This window comes from Dendrobates tinctorius, unplaced genomic scaffold (genome assembly GCF_039654945.1).
Source record: "Dendrobates tinctorius isolate UK_male_01 unplaced genomic scaffold, ASM3965494v1 ptg000044l, whole genome shotgun sequence".
NCBI classification, from domain to species: Eukaryota; Metazoa; Chordata; class Amphibia; order Anura; family Dendrobatidae; genus Dendrobates; species Dendrobates tinctorius.
This window is the reverse complement of record NW_027361712.1, coordinates 14413687-14432825: the sequence shown is the minus strand read 5'-3', so window position 1 is coordinate 14432825 and position 19139 is coordinate 14413687. Positions and strand designations below refer to the sequence as shown.

At 42.9% G+C, this 19139-nt stretch overlaps 1 protein-coding gene across 2 annotated transcripts in view; it reads left to right on the top strand.

The window, feature by feature from the left end:
• The window catches only part of CDC42SE2 (CDC42 small effector 2), a 114433-nt gene that overhangs the window by 58188 nt on the left and 37106 nt on the right, over nucleotides 1–19139 (top strand). For both annotated transcript variants that reach the window (XM_073575346.1, XM_073575345.1), the window contains exon 2: nucleotides 17394–17634. In XM_073575346.1, the coding sequence (XP_073431447.1) occupies nucleotides 17581–17634 (54 nt within the window). In that variant the 5' untranslated portion in view covers nucleotides 17394–17580. The remainder of the gene's footprint in view (nucleotides 1–17393; nucleotides 17635–19139) is intronic.

The window sequence follows — 19139 nt, the reverse complement described above, 5'->3', positions numbered from 1 at the left end:
CCAATTGTGCATTGGTCCTACATTTCTCCCCCAAGCTATTCTGGACTGCGGTGAGCAGGAAGTATAGTTGGAGCTTGGCCTGCCTGGACAAAAAGTTGCCACCATGATGTGTTTGGCCAATCCGTCTTCCTTCTGAAGAAAAGCCCCTTTTAAAGGAATCCCAGAAATGCCTCCACACTATTGTCATGTAATCAGCTCATGAATGAAATTATTGCCCTGGTTATGTACTCCGCATGGTTTGAGACTTTTGAAAGATTTGACAAATGTTGCCCTTCTATATGAGGAACTTTTTGGGCTCCACCTTTCATATGCAGTGATGTCTGTGGTGTTGGCGAAATTCATTAAATCTAAGATCCGGTACGGCAGATTGTCGTTCACCTTTCATCGTGATCAGATAAGGTAACAAGTTGATCAGGGCACATTTGCTTCTGTAGACATAGAGCGATCATCTGCATAATGTGCAGGAGAAGCCGTTCATCTCCATACCAATCCTATTATTGTCGGCAGCACGTACCTGTTTACATAGCTGGATGATGATTCATATGCCCAGAAAAAAGATTGGTAAAAATATGCCTCTTTCCCACTTATCGGTGTCTACCCCATTTCTCCCTCTTGTCTTCTGCACTAATCATTCAGTCTCAAAACTGCTCAAATCTGTCTTCACTGAGGGATCAAGTTACACCTGCCTCATATAGAAGTCTACTGAGAGCCTAGTGGGTCAAAAGTAGCAGCTTCTCGCTTAACATTTGTGGGGTCAATCATCAGCCCAGGTAAATGGGTCTTTAGAGCAGACAGATCAATGGACTTGATGGGGCCTTTGGGATAACTAAATAACAATGTATACCCTATGAAGCCAGTTAACAGTGAGGATCCGTTTGTTTTCAGCCTCACTACACTAGTGCCTGGAAGGCTGAGTAATGCTGTGCTCTCAGGATTGTGGAGAATAGTGGGAACTTCTGAACCATTCTTGGCTGCTGCGTTTCGTGACTCACCTGTGTTGGTCCAGAAATGTCCTGGCGGCTCCTACGCTATTGTGGGTCACTTCCAGTTCCCAGGTCTTTCCAAAGTGTTAGCACTTTCCTTTATTTGGTAATAATGTAATAAACCAAGTGTCTTAATATTTAGGTATTTCATGATAAAAGCAGAGCTACGTCACAGGAGGACGAGTCCTTGTGTTAGTGAAATATGAAAGGAACAGACGCTTCTTTCTTCTCCTCGATCACATGAAGATTTGTTGTTTACAAGGATTTGGTGAGTCTTAGGAGAATCCTCAGGTCTCTGTGTACTTCCAAAATTCCCATTATTTCTAGAGTCTTTCTCTCTTAAAAGAGCAAACCTATAGTTCCTATTGTGACTATTGATTAGGGTTTTTTTTTTCATAGTGTCCACTATAGATGTTTTGCTCTTGCTTTGTGTTTGTGTGAATCCCGATCACAAATATAAAATAATTAAATAAAAGCATATAGTTTATTTTAAATTTAACCTGCAGCATGCCCATCTGTTGCAGATTAGTAGTGGTTTGTCCTCATTGGCTTCAGAGGGGGGGAAAACACAGGTAAAAACCAGGATTGGATTTTATAGCAGTTGCTAGAATAGGTCATCAGTATCAGATTGGTGGGGGGTCGACATCCCAACACTCAGCTGTTTGCAGCTCTGGTGGTGGACAAATGTAAAGAAGGTACGGAGTCGGCGCCATGCAGCTCTGTGCACCGTGTTGTGATTTTTTTGGGGGCCGTGCAGCTGAGCCCCAGGAGCCAATTTGCAAAAGGCCATTAGACATGCTGAGGTGTCGGATATTTCACTACTACTACCAACAAATGTAAATGCATTATAGTGGTACAATTCCTATTAGGATGAGGAAGATGCCATAATGCAATCCTGGATTCTGGATTTCTTCCTATTTTTTTATTTTTATTTTTGTAATGTTGATTGATTATGCAGATAGTGGATAACAAACATTTATGTAAAGATTTGAAAAGCAACTGGAAGCAGCATCTCTATGTGTATATAATAAGGTCGATCTATCTATTGTGTGTATGTACCATATGTGTGTGTGTGTGTGTGTGTGTATGTGTGTGTATATAGTGTATGTATATATTTATTACATATATGTTCATAGATATATATAAATATGCATCTATTCGAAAACTCTGTTGCATATCCACAATTGGTCCGAGTGTCGGATCAAAATCCGCAATGTACGGTAAATCTGTAACAGTGAAAAAATCTGCAGAATTCTGATGCCATCTATCATCGTTTTGCACTGATAGATAAAAGTTGGAGAAACTTTTTCTTTATTTTGTCATCAGTGGAAAAAAACTGATGCATATCACAAAATTAGAATATCATCAAAAAGTTGATTTATTTCAGGTCTTCATGTGAGATATTGCTCCCTGAGTGTGTTGGGGGAAACTCGCTTGGCGACAGGATTAAGGGCCCCGTCACATAAAGCAATCTCGCTAGCGAGATCGCTTCTGAGTCACAACTTTTGTGACACAACAGCGATCTCACCAGCGAGATCGCTGTGTGTGTCAGCGACCGGCCCCCCTGCCGGTATCGCTGATCGCTGCAAGAAACCTCTGGACATTTTTTTCATCGCTGATCTCCCGCTGGCCAGCACGCATCGCTGCGTGTGACAGGCGGGAGACCAGCGATCAGCTGCAAAATAATAATAATAAAAAAAAAATATATTGTTATTCTTAACTTCCGGCGTCCCGCGCAGTCTTCCCGCCTCTCTCCACGCTCCCGGTCCCAGTAATCCTTTGCAAGAATGACCACGAGACTTCGCGATCCCGCGAGAATGGACGTCATCGCGGTAATTCTCGCAAAGGATTACTGGGACCGGAGCGTGGAGAGAGGCGGGAATGCTGCGCGGGACGTCGGAAGGTGAGAATAACAATATTTTTTATTTTAATTCTATTTTTGACATGAATATGGCATCAGCGCGAACGAACACAGCGATGCCGCGCGCGCGGCGTCGCTGTGCTAATCGCTGGTGAAGCTGTCTGTTTGACAGCTCACCAGCGATCACATAGCGACTTACCAGCGATCCTGACACGTTGATATTGTTGTCGGGATCGCTGGTAAGTCGCTATGTGTGACTCCAGCTTAAGGCACACAGGAACGGCTTATCACAAAAAGTGTATTTGTTTTATTTACTCAGCAGAAACCACATAACGTAAAGTCCATTTCATTACGTCCACGAACATATCATGACCACCAGTCTGTTCATGTAGCAGATTAACCTCTGCCGTTTCTTACAACCCCATTGTCTGAGGAACCTTCCAGGACTTCTGCTCCACACGCTGACTCCTTCAGTCCTGGCTTCCCACCCGACAGTTCCAGACCCTTAGAAGGTCGGTAGCTTCCCCAACACAGTTAGCTGTCACAGGCTCTGCAGGTACATGGTCTCACCATGTGCTATTCAGGATTCCAGTCCTCTTGCAGGACCTTCCAACACAGAGACCATGTGACCACACCACAGTCTCATTATATCCCATGAGACACTCCCCTTGATGGGACGTAGGTGGTTGGCCAGTACCACCAAGCTCTCTGGCCAACCCTGTAACCCAGACCCTTACAAATTATCCCCATATCTATAGTGTTTTTTCTGGTCACCAGTTTCCTGTAATGAATCAAAAGTCTGAAAAGTGGTGGATACCTCTGTGCACCTCCCTACAAATCTTACTCCAGTTAGGGACTGCGGTAAGATTCCTGGCGCAAGGTACGTCACACCTCGTCAATAGTTAGATGAGAAGTGGCATCACACCCCCGTCCCACCCCAGCTATGCCTGGCAGGAAGATGCCAAAAGTTGAAAATGTTTGCAACTTATTCTAGTGTTTTATGCCAGATTTCTGACACCAAACACTGATGAATCTGGGCTTGTGTTATTTGATCTAGCTAAAAAACTAATTGCAGCTGGATTCCAGTCCTAGACTTTATAACATTCTTGTTCCTGCCATCATTCTTCACAGTGCTGTGCCCAAGTGGCATTTAGATCTGTCCGCTGATGAGGATGAATATCGTTACTATCACTCGGAAATGAATGAAATGTGACTGTCATTTTATCATTGTGGACAGTAATACTATGGAGGGAGAACTGCAGTTTGCTGCTGCCCTGGCAGCACATGTAGTTTGTCCCCTCATCTCATTGAGAGAGGACATAATGAACTCAAGTGGTTTTATCCTACATGGTCCTAGAATAAATGAGGCAAGTGTTGTCTGCAGCGTCAGAGCGTGGCTTGTTGTTACAGATTCCCCGGCGAGCTGTTACTTGAAGTTTTGAGCTCGGGGTGATATATCTGATACCATCAACATTTCATAAGCTGCTTCCGTTACAGAGGAAACTAGCACGGGAAAAGTACATGGTAAGAATAGAGCGATACTCCAGCACCCAGCCTTTCACACTTTACCGCCTGTATGTGTAATACTGTATGATTTCTGTGTGTGTGTGTGTGTGTGTGTGTGTGTGTGTGTGTATATATATATATATATATATATATATATACATACATACATACATACATACATACATACATACATACATACATACATACATACATTACAACCTGACCACCTGACCATCTGCTAGTCTCGTTAAGGCTGAATGAATGGCAGGATTTTTTGCCAGGTTATTTCCACTCTTCCTTTCTACCCTTGCCACTAATATTCATTCTCATGTTTCTTGCCTGGAACACTCATAATCATAAATGTTTCTTGAATTCATAGTATTTCTGACATTTTGTACTTGTAGTTGTGGCCTGATATTTCAGTATCACTCTCCTCCTTCCTTCCCCTGCAAGTTTGGTTACAGACTGACTTTAAATTGAACCGGTCAGCAGGATTGTGCACAGTAGCCTACAGACAGTGTCAGGTCGGCGCCGTTATGTTGATTTTAATGATAGCTTGGTTGATGACATCTGTCTTGTGGTTGTTGTTTAATCTTTATTTTCAGTTTTGAGGTAATGATATGCTCGTGCTCTGGGGCGGCCTGGAGGGGGTCTTTATGTAATGCTCTGCCTACGTATTCATCTGTATGGCTTCTGACAGGTCACTGATCCCTCACTGACCTGCCCCCTAGTTTACATACATATGGGGTTGGAAAAAAGAAAAATTACATTCAGCAAAATGGCAGGGGCGCCTGCGCAGTAGCATCTATTGCATTCTAATAGATGTTACTGCACAAGCGCCGCTGCCATTTTGCTGTAGTCACATTTTTTTTTCCAGCAAAATGGCAGCGGTGCATGTGCAGTAGCATCTAACGGCAAGCAATAAATGATACTCCGCCATTTTGCTGGAGAAAAAAAATGTGGCTGCAGGAAAATGCAGCGGCGCTTGTGCAGTAGCATATATCAGAACACGATAGATGCTACTGCGCATGCGCTGCCGGCGCCATTTTGATACTTACATTTTTTATTTATTTTTTTTACCCGACAATATTATATAATACATGCTACTATGTCACCGGCGCCATTTTGCAGAATGTAATTTTTTTTCTAACTGCACAATAATATATGCAGTATGTAAAATACGGGGCAGGTCAGTGAAGGATCAGTGATCCGTGATAAGCCCATAAAAATGCATATGTAAGCAGAGCACCACATAAAGCCGCCCTGGAGCACACTACCGTATAACACGGCCGAGTGGTATGTGATAAATATCTCCTAGCACTCGGCACATTGTTACACTATGAGGCAGCTCAGATCTGCGATTATTTTCTCATGCCGATTCGGCAATTGGCAGCCAGACTGCTCACACGCACCCATACAAGTCTATGAGTGTGAGTGAAACATCACCAGAGTTCGTTGCGATTCCCTTGGACGCTGGCAGCAGAGTAGATGGAGAAATTACTTTCTCTGTCTCCTACACAGCTGTACTCTGTTCCTCCTCATGCAAGAGGATCGGAGCACTGACACTAGGATCACAGGCGCAGCAGAGAAGGAGCCGAGTCATTAGCATATCGCATTGAACGTTGTACACTGCTGTGACCCCGGCCTAACTGAAAACAGAAAGTAAAGATTAACCAACAACCACAAGACGGATGTCTTCATCCTAGGTATCATTGTCATCAGTATAATTGCGATGACCTGACACTGTCTGTAGGTTACTGTGCACAATCCTGCTTCCCTTTAAACTACTTATACTGTCCTATTGGGGACTTACCAGCTATATGAAAAAACATACCTTCAGTAAAGATTTCGCTTTATTTCACATGCAATCTAGGGTTCCTAGGTGTATTCTTGACGTGCCAAGGGCTCAGTGGCCATTCCGCCCCCTCACTTGGTACCGGTATGCTGCGAACTTCCCTTTAGCTTAATTGACAGCACTTGCTTGCCCAGAGCTAGCACTGTCTGAACTGAATTCTTGGCTCTACACTGACACTGCAGGAGCGAGTGCATTCACCTAGTGTCGGTGCACTCGCGATCTCCCCTATCTGCAGCAGCCGCTTGCTGCACACTCTATCATACTGCCTGCTCGCACTGACACTGCGTGCGCTCGCTGGCCTCCTCCAGTGTCAGTGTGCACATGCAGGGCCAGGATTTCTGTTCAGGCAGCACTCGCTCTGGGCAAATGAGGACTGTCAGGCAGGGCTGTGGAGTCAGAGTCGGAGCTCATTTTGGTGGCGTCGGTATAAAATGGACTCTGACTCCTAAAATATATAATTAATTGGGTACAGTAATTCAATGCAGAATGTGCTGAATATTTTTTCACAGGAATTTGGGAAAGTTATGAAATGTCCTATAAATGACCGTTGTATTCCAGATCTAAGGCTACATTCACACACAGCGTTTTTCCTGCATTTTTTGAGGATACGTTTTTCAGCTGCAAAAGCAGATCAGCTTTTTAAAAAACTGCATCACCTGAAAGGTTTTTGAGCTCATAGATAATGTTTTCAATAGCAAAAGCAGATTAGAAATCTGCTCTATCTATCCATTTATCCATATATGTCTATCCATATCTTATCTGTACCAAAAAGAATGAAAGCTGGGTAGCACACAGACTAACACTCCTTCTTTTTTTTTTTTTCTTTTTTTTTTTTTAGCACCAGTCAAGTACACCTCATAGCTGCCCAAAAGGACGCCCAGGACAGGCATTGCTCGTCCTTAGTAACACATCAGCATCTATTGATAGTTGGAATTAATAGACTGCATTCACCACATCTTCTTATGGTGCAGGCTTTATTTTCAAGTTTGGGGTGTGCAGTATGAGGTTCTGCAGCAGCTGAGGTGTGCAGTATGAGGCTCTGCTGAACAGTATGAGGTTCTGCCCCCCGCCCTAGGTTTGATCCTGGCTATGCCCATGCTATGAATGTAGCCTGAGGATCTAGGACTTGTCTTAGCTGAGATAAGTCATAGTGTTTTATATATATATATATATATATATATATATACACTCACTGGCCACTTTATTAGGTACACCTGTCCAACTGTGTGTTAAGACTTAATTTCTAATCAGCCAATCACATGGCGGCAACTCAGTGCATTTAGGCATGTAGACATGGTCAAGACAATCTCCTGCAGTTCAAACCGAGCATCAGTATGGGGAAGAAAGGTGATTTGAGTGCCTTTGAACGTGGCATGATTGTTGGTGCCAGAAGGGCTGGTCTGAGAATTTCAGAAACTGCTGATCTACTGGGATTTTCACGCACAACCATCTCTAGGGTTTACAGAGAATGGTCCGAAAAAGAAAAAAAATCCAGTGAGCGGCAGTTCTGTGGCCGGAAATGCCATGTTGATGCCAGAGGTCAGAGGAGAATGGGCAGACTGGTTCGAGCTGATAGAAAGGCAACAGTGACTCAAATTGCCACCCGTTACAACCAAGGTAGGCAGAAGAGCATCTCTGAACGCACAGTGCGTCGAACTTTGAGGCAGATGGGCTACAGCAGCAGAAGACCACACTGGGTACCACTCCTCTCAGCTAAGAACAGGAAACTGAGGCTACAATTTGCACAAGCTCATCGAAATTGGACAGTAGAAGATTGGAAAAACGTTGCCTGGTCTGATGAGTCTCGATTTCTGCTGCGACATTCGGATGGTAGGGTCAGAATTTGGCGTAAACAACATGAAAGCATGGATCCATCCTGCCTTGTATCAACGGTTCAGGCTGGTGGTGGTGGTGTCATGGTGTGGGGAATTTTTTCTGGGCACTCTTTGGGCCCCTTGGTACCAATTGAGCATCGTTGCAACGCCACAGCCTACCTGAGTATTGTTGCTGACCATGTCCATCCCTTTATGACCACAATGTACCCAACATCTGATGGCTACTTTCAGCAGGATAATGCGCCATGTCATAAAGCTCGAATCATCTCAGATTGGTTTCTTGAACATGACAATGAGTTTACTGTACTCAAATGGCCTCCTCAGTCACCAGATCTCAATCCAATAGAGCATCTTTGGGATGTGGTGGAACGGGAGATTCGCATCAGGGATGTGCAGCCGACAAATCTGCGCCAACTGTGTGATGCCATCATGTCAATATGGTCCAAAATCTCTGAGGAATGCTTCCAGCACCTTGTTGAATCTCTGCCACGAAGAATTGAGGCAGTTCTGAAGGCAAAAGGGGGTCCAACCCCTTACTAGCATGGTGTACCTAATAAAGTGGCCAGTGAGTGTGTATATATATATATATATATATATATATATATATATATATATATAGTACAGACCAAAAGTTTGGAAACACCTCATTCAAAGAGTTTTCTTTATTTTCATGACTATGAATATTGTAGATTGACTCTGAAGGCATCAAAACTATGAATTAACACATGTGGTATTATATAATTAACAAAAACGTGTGAAACAGCTGAAAGTATGTGTTATATTCTAGGTTCTTCAAAGTAGCCACCTTTTGCTTTGATTACTGCTTTGCACACTCTTGGCATTCTCTTGATGAGCTTCAAGAGGTAGTCACCGGAAATGGTCTTCCAACAGTCTTGAAGGCGTTCCCAGAGATGCTTAGCACTTGTTGGCCCTTTTGCCTTCACTCTGCGGTCCAGCTCACCCCAAACCATCTCGATTGGGTTCAGGTCTGGTGACTATGGAGGCCAGGTCATCTGGCGTAGCACCCCATCAATATAAGACATATTTTCAGTTGTTTCACACTTTTTTGTTAATTATATAATTCCACATGTGTTAATTCATAGTTTTGGTGCCTTCAGAATGAATCTACAATTTTCATAGTCATGAAACCAAACTCTTTGAATGAGGTGTGTCCAAACTTTTGGTCTGTACTGTATATATGTAATCGATATTGCATAGTGTATTGCATATTTACAATTTATTACATTTTTTTCTGTTCTAAAGTTGTATTCCAATAAATAGATATTATGTTCTATCTAAATATCTTGATTATTGGATCATAGAAATGATTCAATGTCTGATGTTCACATTGTAATACAATCAATTTTTCACTTAAATATAAGCAATATATGTGGGAGTCGGAATCATGGAGTCGATGTAAGGGAAATTGAGGCGTCGGAGTCACAGGTTTGGCTTTCCGACTCCACAGCCTTGCTGTCAAGCTAAGAAGATGTGGAGGAAGCTAATCCAGGAGCTATGATTTTATAGAGCCTAGGTTCCCCTATAGGACTCAATAAGTAGTTTATATTGTAATTTGGAAATGACAGACTCCCGTTAAGGCAGCTGTAATCTGATCCTCAGTGATCTGGCAAATCATTTTCACTGTTTACAAAATGGATGGTGAGTACAGGAGGCAGGGGAAGGGGAAGAAGTACAGAACAAAGCATAGTTTCCCGATAAGGTATTTTACAAAGTTTCTCAAATTCACTTGAACTATTGCTTTCTGCAGTTTGTTGAAATTGCAGTAACCATTTAATAAAGCACTTATGTCCGCTGCCCAATCCGAAGGCTCACAGAACCGGACATCGGTAAGCCTAGGTGGTTTTTATTAGGAGCGCTCATGTTTCTGTGCTGTCCCCCACCTTGTATTGGCTGGTATTGGTGGATTGGTACTACCTGCCCAGCTAACTGTGAGATGGGATCTATTATAGATATACACTGTTATAGCAGCTATATATATATATATATATATATATTGCTGTCTATCTAACTTCTATTTTAGTCCCTGTCACTATTGCTTAGGTCTTTGTATTACAGTATTCTCCCTAGATCTGCAATGATGAGTCTTTAGGAGCTGTGGGACTATAGTTCTGCGAACGGTGTAGGTTGCGGTTATGACCTGTCACAGGTTTTCGAGTGTGTGGGTTGGGAGGATGTCTGCTATATCTGGGCTGTCGCCTCCTTTAGAAGGTGCTACTTCATAACAGGAAGATCATAGACATTATACAATCCCACAGGTCTTCTCTTCCTTTGCAGAGAAGACCTATATTTTCCAGGCATAAGCCCTTCCTCCTCATAGGTTCTACAACATGGCGAACCTCGATGATGAGAAGCTATATGTCAGCACTTTCCATAAGCGCATATTCATTACCCGGAGCTCGAGGTGTCAGCGTCTGATATTCATCTCGTGTACAGCTGATGAATTTCCTCTCTACCTCCAGCTTTGGGATGATGCATAGAAGCAATGGCAATAGAAGTGCCAGAAACTGCATCTAGATTGTAGTTGTTCTAGATACTTCTTATAGATCATTTTCTTCTAACATCTCCAGTCCTTGAGGTGTCCTCTTCAGTGAAGTCATTAGAAATTCCGTTTTGTGATTTCTTACAGTGGGGATGACTGCCAGTACAGCCATTACCAAGCTTGTCATCCGACATATTTATGCCGCGCTGTTCCTCCATTCAATCTGGTGGTCATATTGGTTGTCACCCAGCTACAGACAGAACTCCAGAATGCTGAATTGTCTGTTACAGAGGACAAATCAGGGACATGTAGGCCCCTGTCATTGCCAGTTACCGCTTTATTAATGCGTGCTAATAAACCCTTGTAGCAGAGCTTGAGATAGAAATCTATGCATCATAAAGGGGCTCTCCACTACTGGACAACACCTTTCTGAACGCCACAAGTGTGTTGTGTGTATTCGGGGTCATTCATCTCCGTCCTGTTAATTGTAGCTGGCTGAGAATTCTTAACAAGAAGTAACCTGCAGACAAGGTGAAATCCAAGGAGCTCCTCACGCTTCCGAGAAGCCCCTGAAGGCTAAATCTAGGGACTTTTCTCTCTACCCTCTCAATTACAGGTAGGCTTCATTTAGTTGCTTTCCCTTTGTGTTCCTGCAGTTTGGGGTACAGACCTTAGATCTGCTCTTCGGTCTCTGCTTGGGCCAGTTGTCACTACCGTGAGCCTGGGTGATGCAGTAGTGAGGAGCCTTGTAGTGTCCAGGGTGTGTGTCGCTCTGTACATATTCACTGTTTGTTTTCAGCTGCCAGAGGAGAATATGCTTTTCCTTTTAAAGATCTAAAATGGCTTTTTTTTGGTGTCAAACAATCTTGTGAAATGTTCAATCTTCTCTATACTTAAAATAGGTCACATGCCAAAATATTTGTGCAGCCTTACAAAGGATAGGGTCGTTATTTGTCTTGCGATAATTGGTTCCTTCACCTGTATGACATGCAGATGTCACTATCGGGAGCCTCGGCCATAGAGTGTGTGCACACGAGTGTTGTCAGGAAAAGGCTGCGTACAAAACTCGCCTTTTTAACACGTTTTTTCTACATTTTTGCTTGCATTTTCAGTCTCTTAGTTTGGGTGAAAAACGCAGCTATCACTTTGAAAGAGTTGACAGGCTGCAGATTTGCAACAAAAAATGCCTTGGTTAAAATCCGAAAGATGTGCGCAAGGTGCAGCATTCTTGCATTTTTATGGTACAGACTGCATTTTTTACCCTTGAAAAAGGAAAGTGTGAACAAGTTTTGAATGATGTTCCCGGGGTTGCGCCGACGTCGCTCAAATACGATTTGAAAATCCCGTTCTTGTGCCGTGAGGAGCGGCTCCAGCCACACAGTCAGTGAAGCTGGGTACTACACACAATTTCAGTGCACATGCGCGTCTAATCGCTTGTCATGGCGCATGCGCAGCTCACCGATCGACATTGTGCAAGCGCGGCCCCATGGTACACTGCGCAAGCGCGGGATTTTCGAATGGTATTTGAGTGACGTCAGCGCAACCTCATTCAAATTGCTAAATGAGCAGGTACGATATAACTATATCAAGTCCTTTTTCCACATGATTAGACCACCACGTATTGGCGATGTACATTGCATCACTAACCGCACTGGGGATAGTTTACATACTACAAAGGACACGGCAGGTACCCTTTAAAAGACGTGACAAAAGACGGAACATGTGCACAGCAATGTCATTCTGTGGGTGGATTCCAGGCACAATCCGCTTGAGAAATCCATTGTCACCTAGCCTGAAGCAGTTTGGAAGAGTTTTTGAAGCTGGCTTGTAGAGTTCCTTTCCGGAAACGTGTTTTGCAGCTTCCTGATTGAACACTGCATAGAGTGGACCCCCTTCCATTGAAAGACCCACTTCAAAGTAGTGACAAACCCTGTCTTTTTTTTTCCCATTAAGTGTTTCTCCAAACTTGGAGCAAAAAACACTCCAAAGACTGAACATATTAATAGAAGAGTGGTTTTACAATAGACCTGGAGAGAGTGTTTCAAGAGTTCCCCCCCCCAAATGTTGGGAGACAACAATAATCCTCCTTATAAACTGTGTACATATGCCTCAAGGTGGCAAGTGCAACTGCATGACTAAATGGCAATTGGGGCCAGAAAGAAGGCACGGACTATTTGTACATGGTTTCCCATAGATTACCCCGTGCCCGGTCTGGTACGGTCAGCTTTTTAGAATAACCTTCTGCTCATGTTCCTAACCTGGTTGGTTAAAGCCGCACACACATGGTTGTAGCTGTTTGGGAAAGATCGATTCAGCCAGAGGGACACTGGCTTGGTGCATGCTCTTTTTAGATCAGTACTCTGTGGGCCTTCAGCTCTCCGTATTAATATTTAGGGTCGAACCGAACCAGATCCTAAATGATTTATTCTTTCTGTGTTAATGTACTGACCAGACAAGAAGATCCGTAGTGTGTTCTTGCCACCATTTCTCACCTGCAGGAGCGGAAATTCTAGCTGAATCCTTATTCCTGCTGTTTAACAAAAAAGATACTCAAAAATGTATATTGTAGCATTGAAGAATGGAGCAAAGAGGGGTAGGAGACAATTCTACCACCCAGATCTTTTATGAATGTATCATAAAAAAAGAAAAAATAAATAAACCATTGTTTTAATTTTTTTAAAATAGTTTCGTTATTTAATGGTTTAAAATGTGAAAAATAATTAGAAAGTTTGGATATTTTCAGCTACACAAATTTGCTATAAAAACCAAGTGTCATTTTTGCTCATTTTACAGCTGCAGTAAATGTGGTTGGGATCTGCTCGCTTGTGTCTATCACTCCTTCCCTCCCTTCTGGGTGTTTGGGAAAGGATAAGGGAGGAAGTTTAGGGTTCCAGGGCGGAGCCATTTTGTTGGTGACTGCAATGTGATACTTGGTGTAAGAGAATAACGGCACTCCTAGAGAAAGGGGCACAAATAGGGTCCCAAACCTTGTAGTATAAAGTTGTAGATGTGAAAAGTAGTCTTTAATGCAAGTATTACAGTACAGGTGTTAGACGTTTCGGTCCACAAGGACTGCGTGTTTCCTTGTGTTTGATTGCCCTATACCTAATGTCTCTGTGACTCTTGGTCCTATTCCAGGAATATAATGCTTATTTCTTATAATGATAATGGCTGTATATACTTTTAATGTTTTCTTATACTTTCCTTGTCTTAAAAATTTTTCTGATGAATGTCCTTGTGGACCGAAACGTCTGTAACACCTGTACTGTAATACTTGCATTAAAGTTTACTTTTCACATCTACAATTTGCATGCAATGTGATACTGACTTGTGGACAGTGTGACCGATCACCTCTGGCAGAGCCGATTCCAGCATTCCTGCTGCGAGAGGCGACCGTTGGAATGACGTGTCTCACCGCTGTACATTTTTTGTGGATTTTTGTTCACAGCGTTTCATTTTTATTTTTAATGTTGACAAAAATATATACATTTTATTTTAAATTGGTTTGTGGTGCCCTTTTCTGTGAGCAGTTATGTTTTTGTTTTTTCTAGAGTAGATTTTAAAAGACTTGTTTTTTGCATGGTAAGCTGACATTTTTATTGTATTCTTTATAGGTGGGATGTGGTGTGACCAGAAAAGTACAGTTCTGACATTTATATATATTTTTTTGTTTGGCACTTACAGTAGGGGTTAATTTAATGATCTATCTTGAGAGACTACTTTTTTGGATGAGGCAATACCAAAAGTTTGTTTATGTATTTTCAATGGAGGGAGGAGGTGGGGGTGATTCTAATATTTATATTTATTTATTTTTTTAGATACATTTTTTTTTAAAATTCTTACTATGTAGAGCACAGCAGCAAAATGTTAACAGCTGCTGAACTCTGAACACTGCTCTGCTCTGTGTAAAGCCTCATTCAGATTTTCTTAAGCTGCAGGCATCTGAATGAGGCTTTGCTGCTGCCTATGCATAGTGCACCAGAAGGGAGGACTTCCACTGGTTACAGCTGATGTTGATTCATCTCTTCTGATTGACTTTGGACAGGCTGTAGCAAATCCATATTCATCACGGACGTCTGAATGAATCTTTACACTGACATAGCAGAGCTCAGTGTTCAAAGTGCTGCAGTATGATGACTTCACTCTGAGCTCTGAACACTGTAGCAATGACAGCCGCAGTGAAAACAGGTTGGGCAGCCTGGTATTGTACAATTACCTACCTTTTCTAACCGCTGGAAGAAGTTGCAACTGCAGTATCTTTAGTGGTGAACTGTGACAGAGGGAAATTGTAGCTTAGTGCCTAGCCGGCCTCCTCCATAGCTGTGAACTGCACATGACGGAGTGGGCATAGTTCACAGCTGATGCTGATACAGCATAACGATGCAGTTGGTCCCCACCTGCAGTCTCCTATGGCCCTGCAGTGCTTAAAAGTTGTGCTCTCACACTTAGAAACCATCAAATAATAATGGCAGCCCGAGGGACTAGCAGAAAATAATACATTTTTATTTATTTTTAAAACAATATAAAATGTATTGTTTGTATCATTAATAATTTAAAAAAAAACTATCATTGTTATGATCCGGAGTCTAGGCATCTAGCACAGTTCACTTATTTATAAGACCTTCCACAAACCTGAACTTGTTGAATTTAAAGGCAGTCCGTCAGTAACATCAAACGCCACCCAGACCGTATAGACATTCAGATTTCTGAAATGTAAATTCATGGACCCCTTTATATATCTCATATCTGTTGCTGTGTCCCTGAGCAATTCCAGGTTTGATTTTATGTGCAAATGAGGCTGTAAGTGCTTTAGGCGGGACAGAGCTTTTAAGGAGCCACTGCTTCCCCAGGTTTTTTCCCGCCCAGCACCACCTTTTTTTAGCTTGATTTATAGGGCAACAACCTCAGAAGGCAGTGGCCCCTTAAAGCACTTCATGCCTAACTTGCCTGACTTGCATATGAATGAAAATGCTAATTACTTGGTAATGTAGCAACAGATAATGCTTTTAAAGTTGGAGATGGATTTACATTTAAAAAACCTGCATGCCCATACATATGGTTTTGATCTTACTGAGATTCCCTTCCTTTTATGAACAGCTCCCGTTTTAGCTTCCAGGACAGTGGTTTGTCACATAGGATTACTACGGCATATAGGCTGCACACATTACTGTAATGTGAAGGTATTTAGGCTTCTTGGCCTACAGTGATGGCCTGGGTCCGCTCTCTTTCCAACATTAGGTGACATTACGTCTACCAGTATTTGTCAGCTTGTGTGCGAGAAGCAGGTATCCTAACAGCACAGGTGTGCATGGCACAACACCTGCAGCTCACGCACCACACATAGACGTGAGGTCACCAGCTCCGCTAACCTTTCATTGTGGAATTGTGCAGAACAAGGTTAGCCTTCTAAGATGTCAAAGGGGTTGTCCACCCGATCTCCAGACATTGCCACCAGTTCCGATAGTTTCACGTCTGGGTTGTGAGAATGTTTCCTGTGTCTGGATGTGACCAGTGATGTATGTGCAGGGGGTTGACCTAAGCACGACATATAAGAATGTGACCAGCAAGGTTACTGAAGGAGGACTCACATATTTTGGTAGTATAGCAAGCTCTTCTTTCTCTACTCCTCTGTTGTGACAGAGAAGGGGGCTGGTTTGTGCAGGACACGGGAATGCTTCCTATGTCTGGATGTGGCGGCCTGTGATGTAAGTGAAAGGGGGCTGTCTGACTGGTTTATCTCAGTAGCTAAGCCCATTCTCATTTGTCTACTCATCTGCTGTGACAAGAGTAAGGAGCTGTCTCGGTTACTGAAATGAGCCATTCAGCCAGCCCCCTCCACACAGGAATTGCTGTCCTGAGTAGAGCAGGAATCCATATACATGCATGTATAAACCCTAGAAATGGAAACATTTCGCTTCTCTGTATACTTTTTTTTTTTTTTTAATGATGGCATCTGTCCAGAGCTGCGTTCTCCCACATTTCCTTGCGGGATGAATGTCTGCACAGAAGCTGAAATGTGCCCAGTTAATTAGTTTGCCCCCTGGAATCTGAAGGGTTATTATGTGCAGGGGAACGACAAGTGGAAGAATGAAAGATGATTTCTCCTTGGGAACAATCAATTGATTTCCACCTTGGTATTTCTGAGCACATTCGGCCGTTAGTACATAACAATTTGGCTGCAGAAGTGAGGTTAGATCAGGTCACTGCAGCTCCTTTATGGCGGAGCCGTGCCAGCGCCACCCGCTAGGGGTCCGGCAGACTGCAATCAGTCCTTCAGTAATGAGGTGCCAGTGACAATACTACATAGCATCGTATGGTAAGACTATACTATAAATCTGCCTACTAGCTTTGAGAAGATGCCATTTTATTACATAAAGAAATCCTCTAGACTCTAATAACCAGCATTATTCTAGGTCTCGGTCCTGCAACTGGGTAATGTAATAGTTGTATCTACCCGGTCTTATGAGCCAGCAAGGTGGCCCACATGGGCATGTGATGTCCCAGATGTGTAGAGTTCCACCATTGCTTGATGCAAGGATTATTTTGAGTATTCGTACTTTACAAGTTCTTGCTTACTCTCCTTTATATTCCATCACAAATACCTAACTATGACCAATACTTGATTGGATTGTGCGTCCCATTAGGTACAATTATCAATTCTGCTATTTTTCTTCTTTTTTTTTTTTTTGAGCTAGCCACTTTTGCTTATTCATCTGATTACATCTCCAAATTAAAAATGTGATTATCTTGTATTGACAACAATTTATATATATATATTATTATGTATACCCCTTTTCACATGTAGAGTGCAATGGAATAAATGGCGCTATAATAATTTATTTCTTTTTCTTAGGTTTCCATCTACGCCGTGAACAGTGGACTCTCCTCGATGCAGGCGCAACTCGCTGAGGATACGGCTTTGCTGAGCACTTGACGTTTGGATATTTACCTCCCGGACTCCTTTTTACTGTCCTGGCCACCGGATTGTGGAGCGTGACTCTCGCCATTTTCCCTGCACTGTAACTTTTGGACTTTTAGCAATGAGTGAATTCTGGTTGTGTTTCAACTGCTGCATTGCAGAACAACCGCAACCTGTAAGTAGTCCCCACCTTGTATTTCTTAGGATTGCGGCAGATACATTTCCTAATGTCTAATTTTACGCAATGTATGCCTTGGACAGAATACATTTAGATTTCGTAAGGCTATACCAACAGTGTACCACAGCTGGAGGAAATAACGCCGTCCATGTGGTTCTCGGCCTCCATGTGACAGCTGTCTGGCAACTCATGGTCAATTATGTTCTGCTATTTATCTTGGAAAAACAGTGTCATTTGGTAATAGAAATGCTTCTGCAAAAGTATATCCTCTTATCTTTGGCAGCAGTGGTTATGAGCAGTGGTCTCTTCTAGGAAAACCTCTGTAGGAGGAAACACCTCTGCACAAGGTCACCGACACATCTCCTTTTCTCACGTTGCATCTGCTGGCCCAGTCCATGTTTTTCAGTGTACGAAAGAACATCCTATGCGCACGTTCTGTATCATGTCTCCTGGACATCCCTGACCGGTGGCTTAAAAAGGCCAACGGGTAAAACCCGTCAAAATGTTTGCAGTAGTCATACAGGTGGTGGCTGATGACCTGGCTGAGTGATGAGTGGTATGGAGACATGGTCTGGGCAGTAATGATAGAAGGAAAATGCTGTCAAAAGGTATTGGGGAGTTTGGGAACTTTAACCCCCATACCAGTCCATAAAATAATGGTGTGCATTAGATTCTTCAGGGAAACCATTGTGCTGTCACCTTCTAACTATTCTAGACGGTTTTGTTGAGGATGATGGCATTGTTCTGGCATGATACCCATAGCAGACGGCTGAGCAGGTCTGGGTTGTTCACCTATTGAGCGGCCATATTCCTCTCTCTTCCACACTGAACAGACTGTGATTCCCTTTTGCTGACTTCTTATCACTAAGTTCAAAATCTGACGTGGCAGATCCAAAGCGTCTCCAACATCATCTTTCGAGGGAGAGTGAGGAGACCCCCACACACATTAGATGGTTGGTCTGTCCTGCCAATGCTGGTTGGTTTGGTTAGTTTAATATGTATACGAGCCTTTAAGCTGACCTTACATGTGAGATAATTGGTGGTCAGACATTCATGTGTTTTTCAATACGGAAAGAGGAGAAAGCCACGGCTTCTCTGAAAACCTAAGGATTGTAAAGTTCCAATGGCCTGATCCTTCATTCACCTGACTTCATCTGTCAGGAAGCCCCCAAACACGTGTTGATCAGCTGGCTCTACCGAAATCTACAGGTTTGGCCGACTGTTTTTTGTATGGGGGCTTTACAGTGTTATCATATTACTACAATGTGGAACATTTCTCAAAGCAATCACATTGGTTTTCAGGTATAAAACATCAAGGCTACGTGCCTATGATCAGGAACTATATATAACATAAACCTGCAGCGGCCAGATGTTAGTGTAGTGGATGGGATTTCAAGAAATCCCATGCCCACTATGCATCCACAGACGCCTGCGGCTGACCCACGGACACTGACATATGACGCGTTTCCCCAGACCGAAGCATGTCTGTTTCTCTTGTGGAG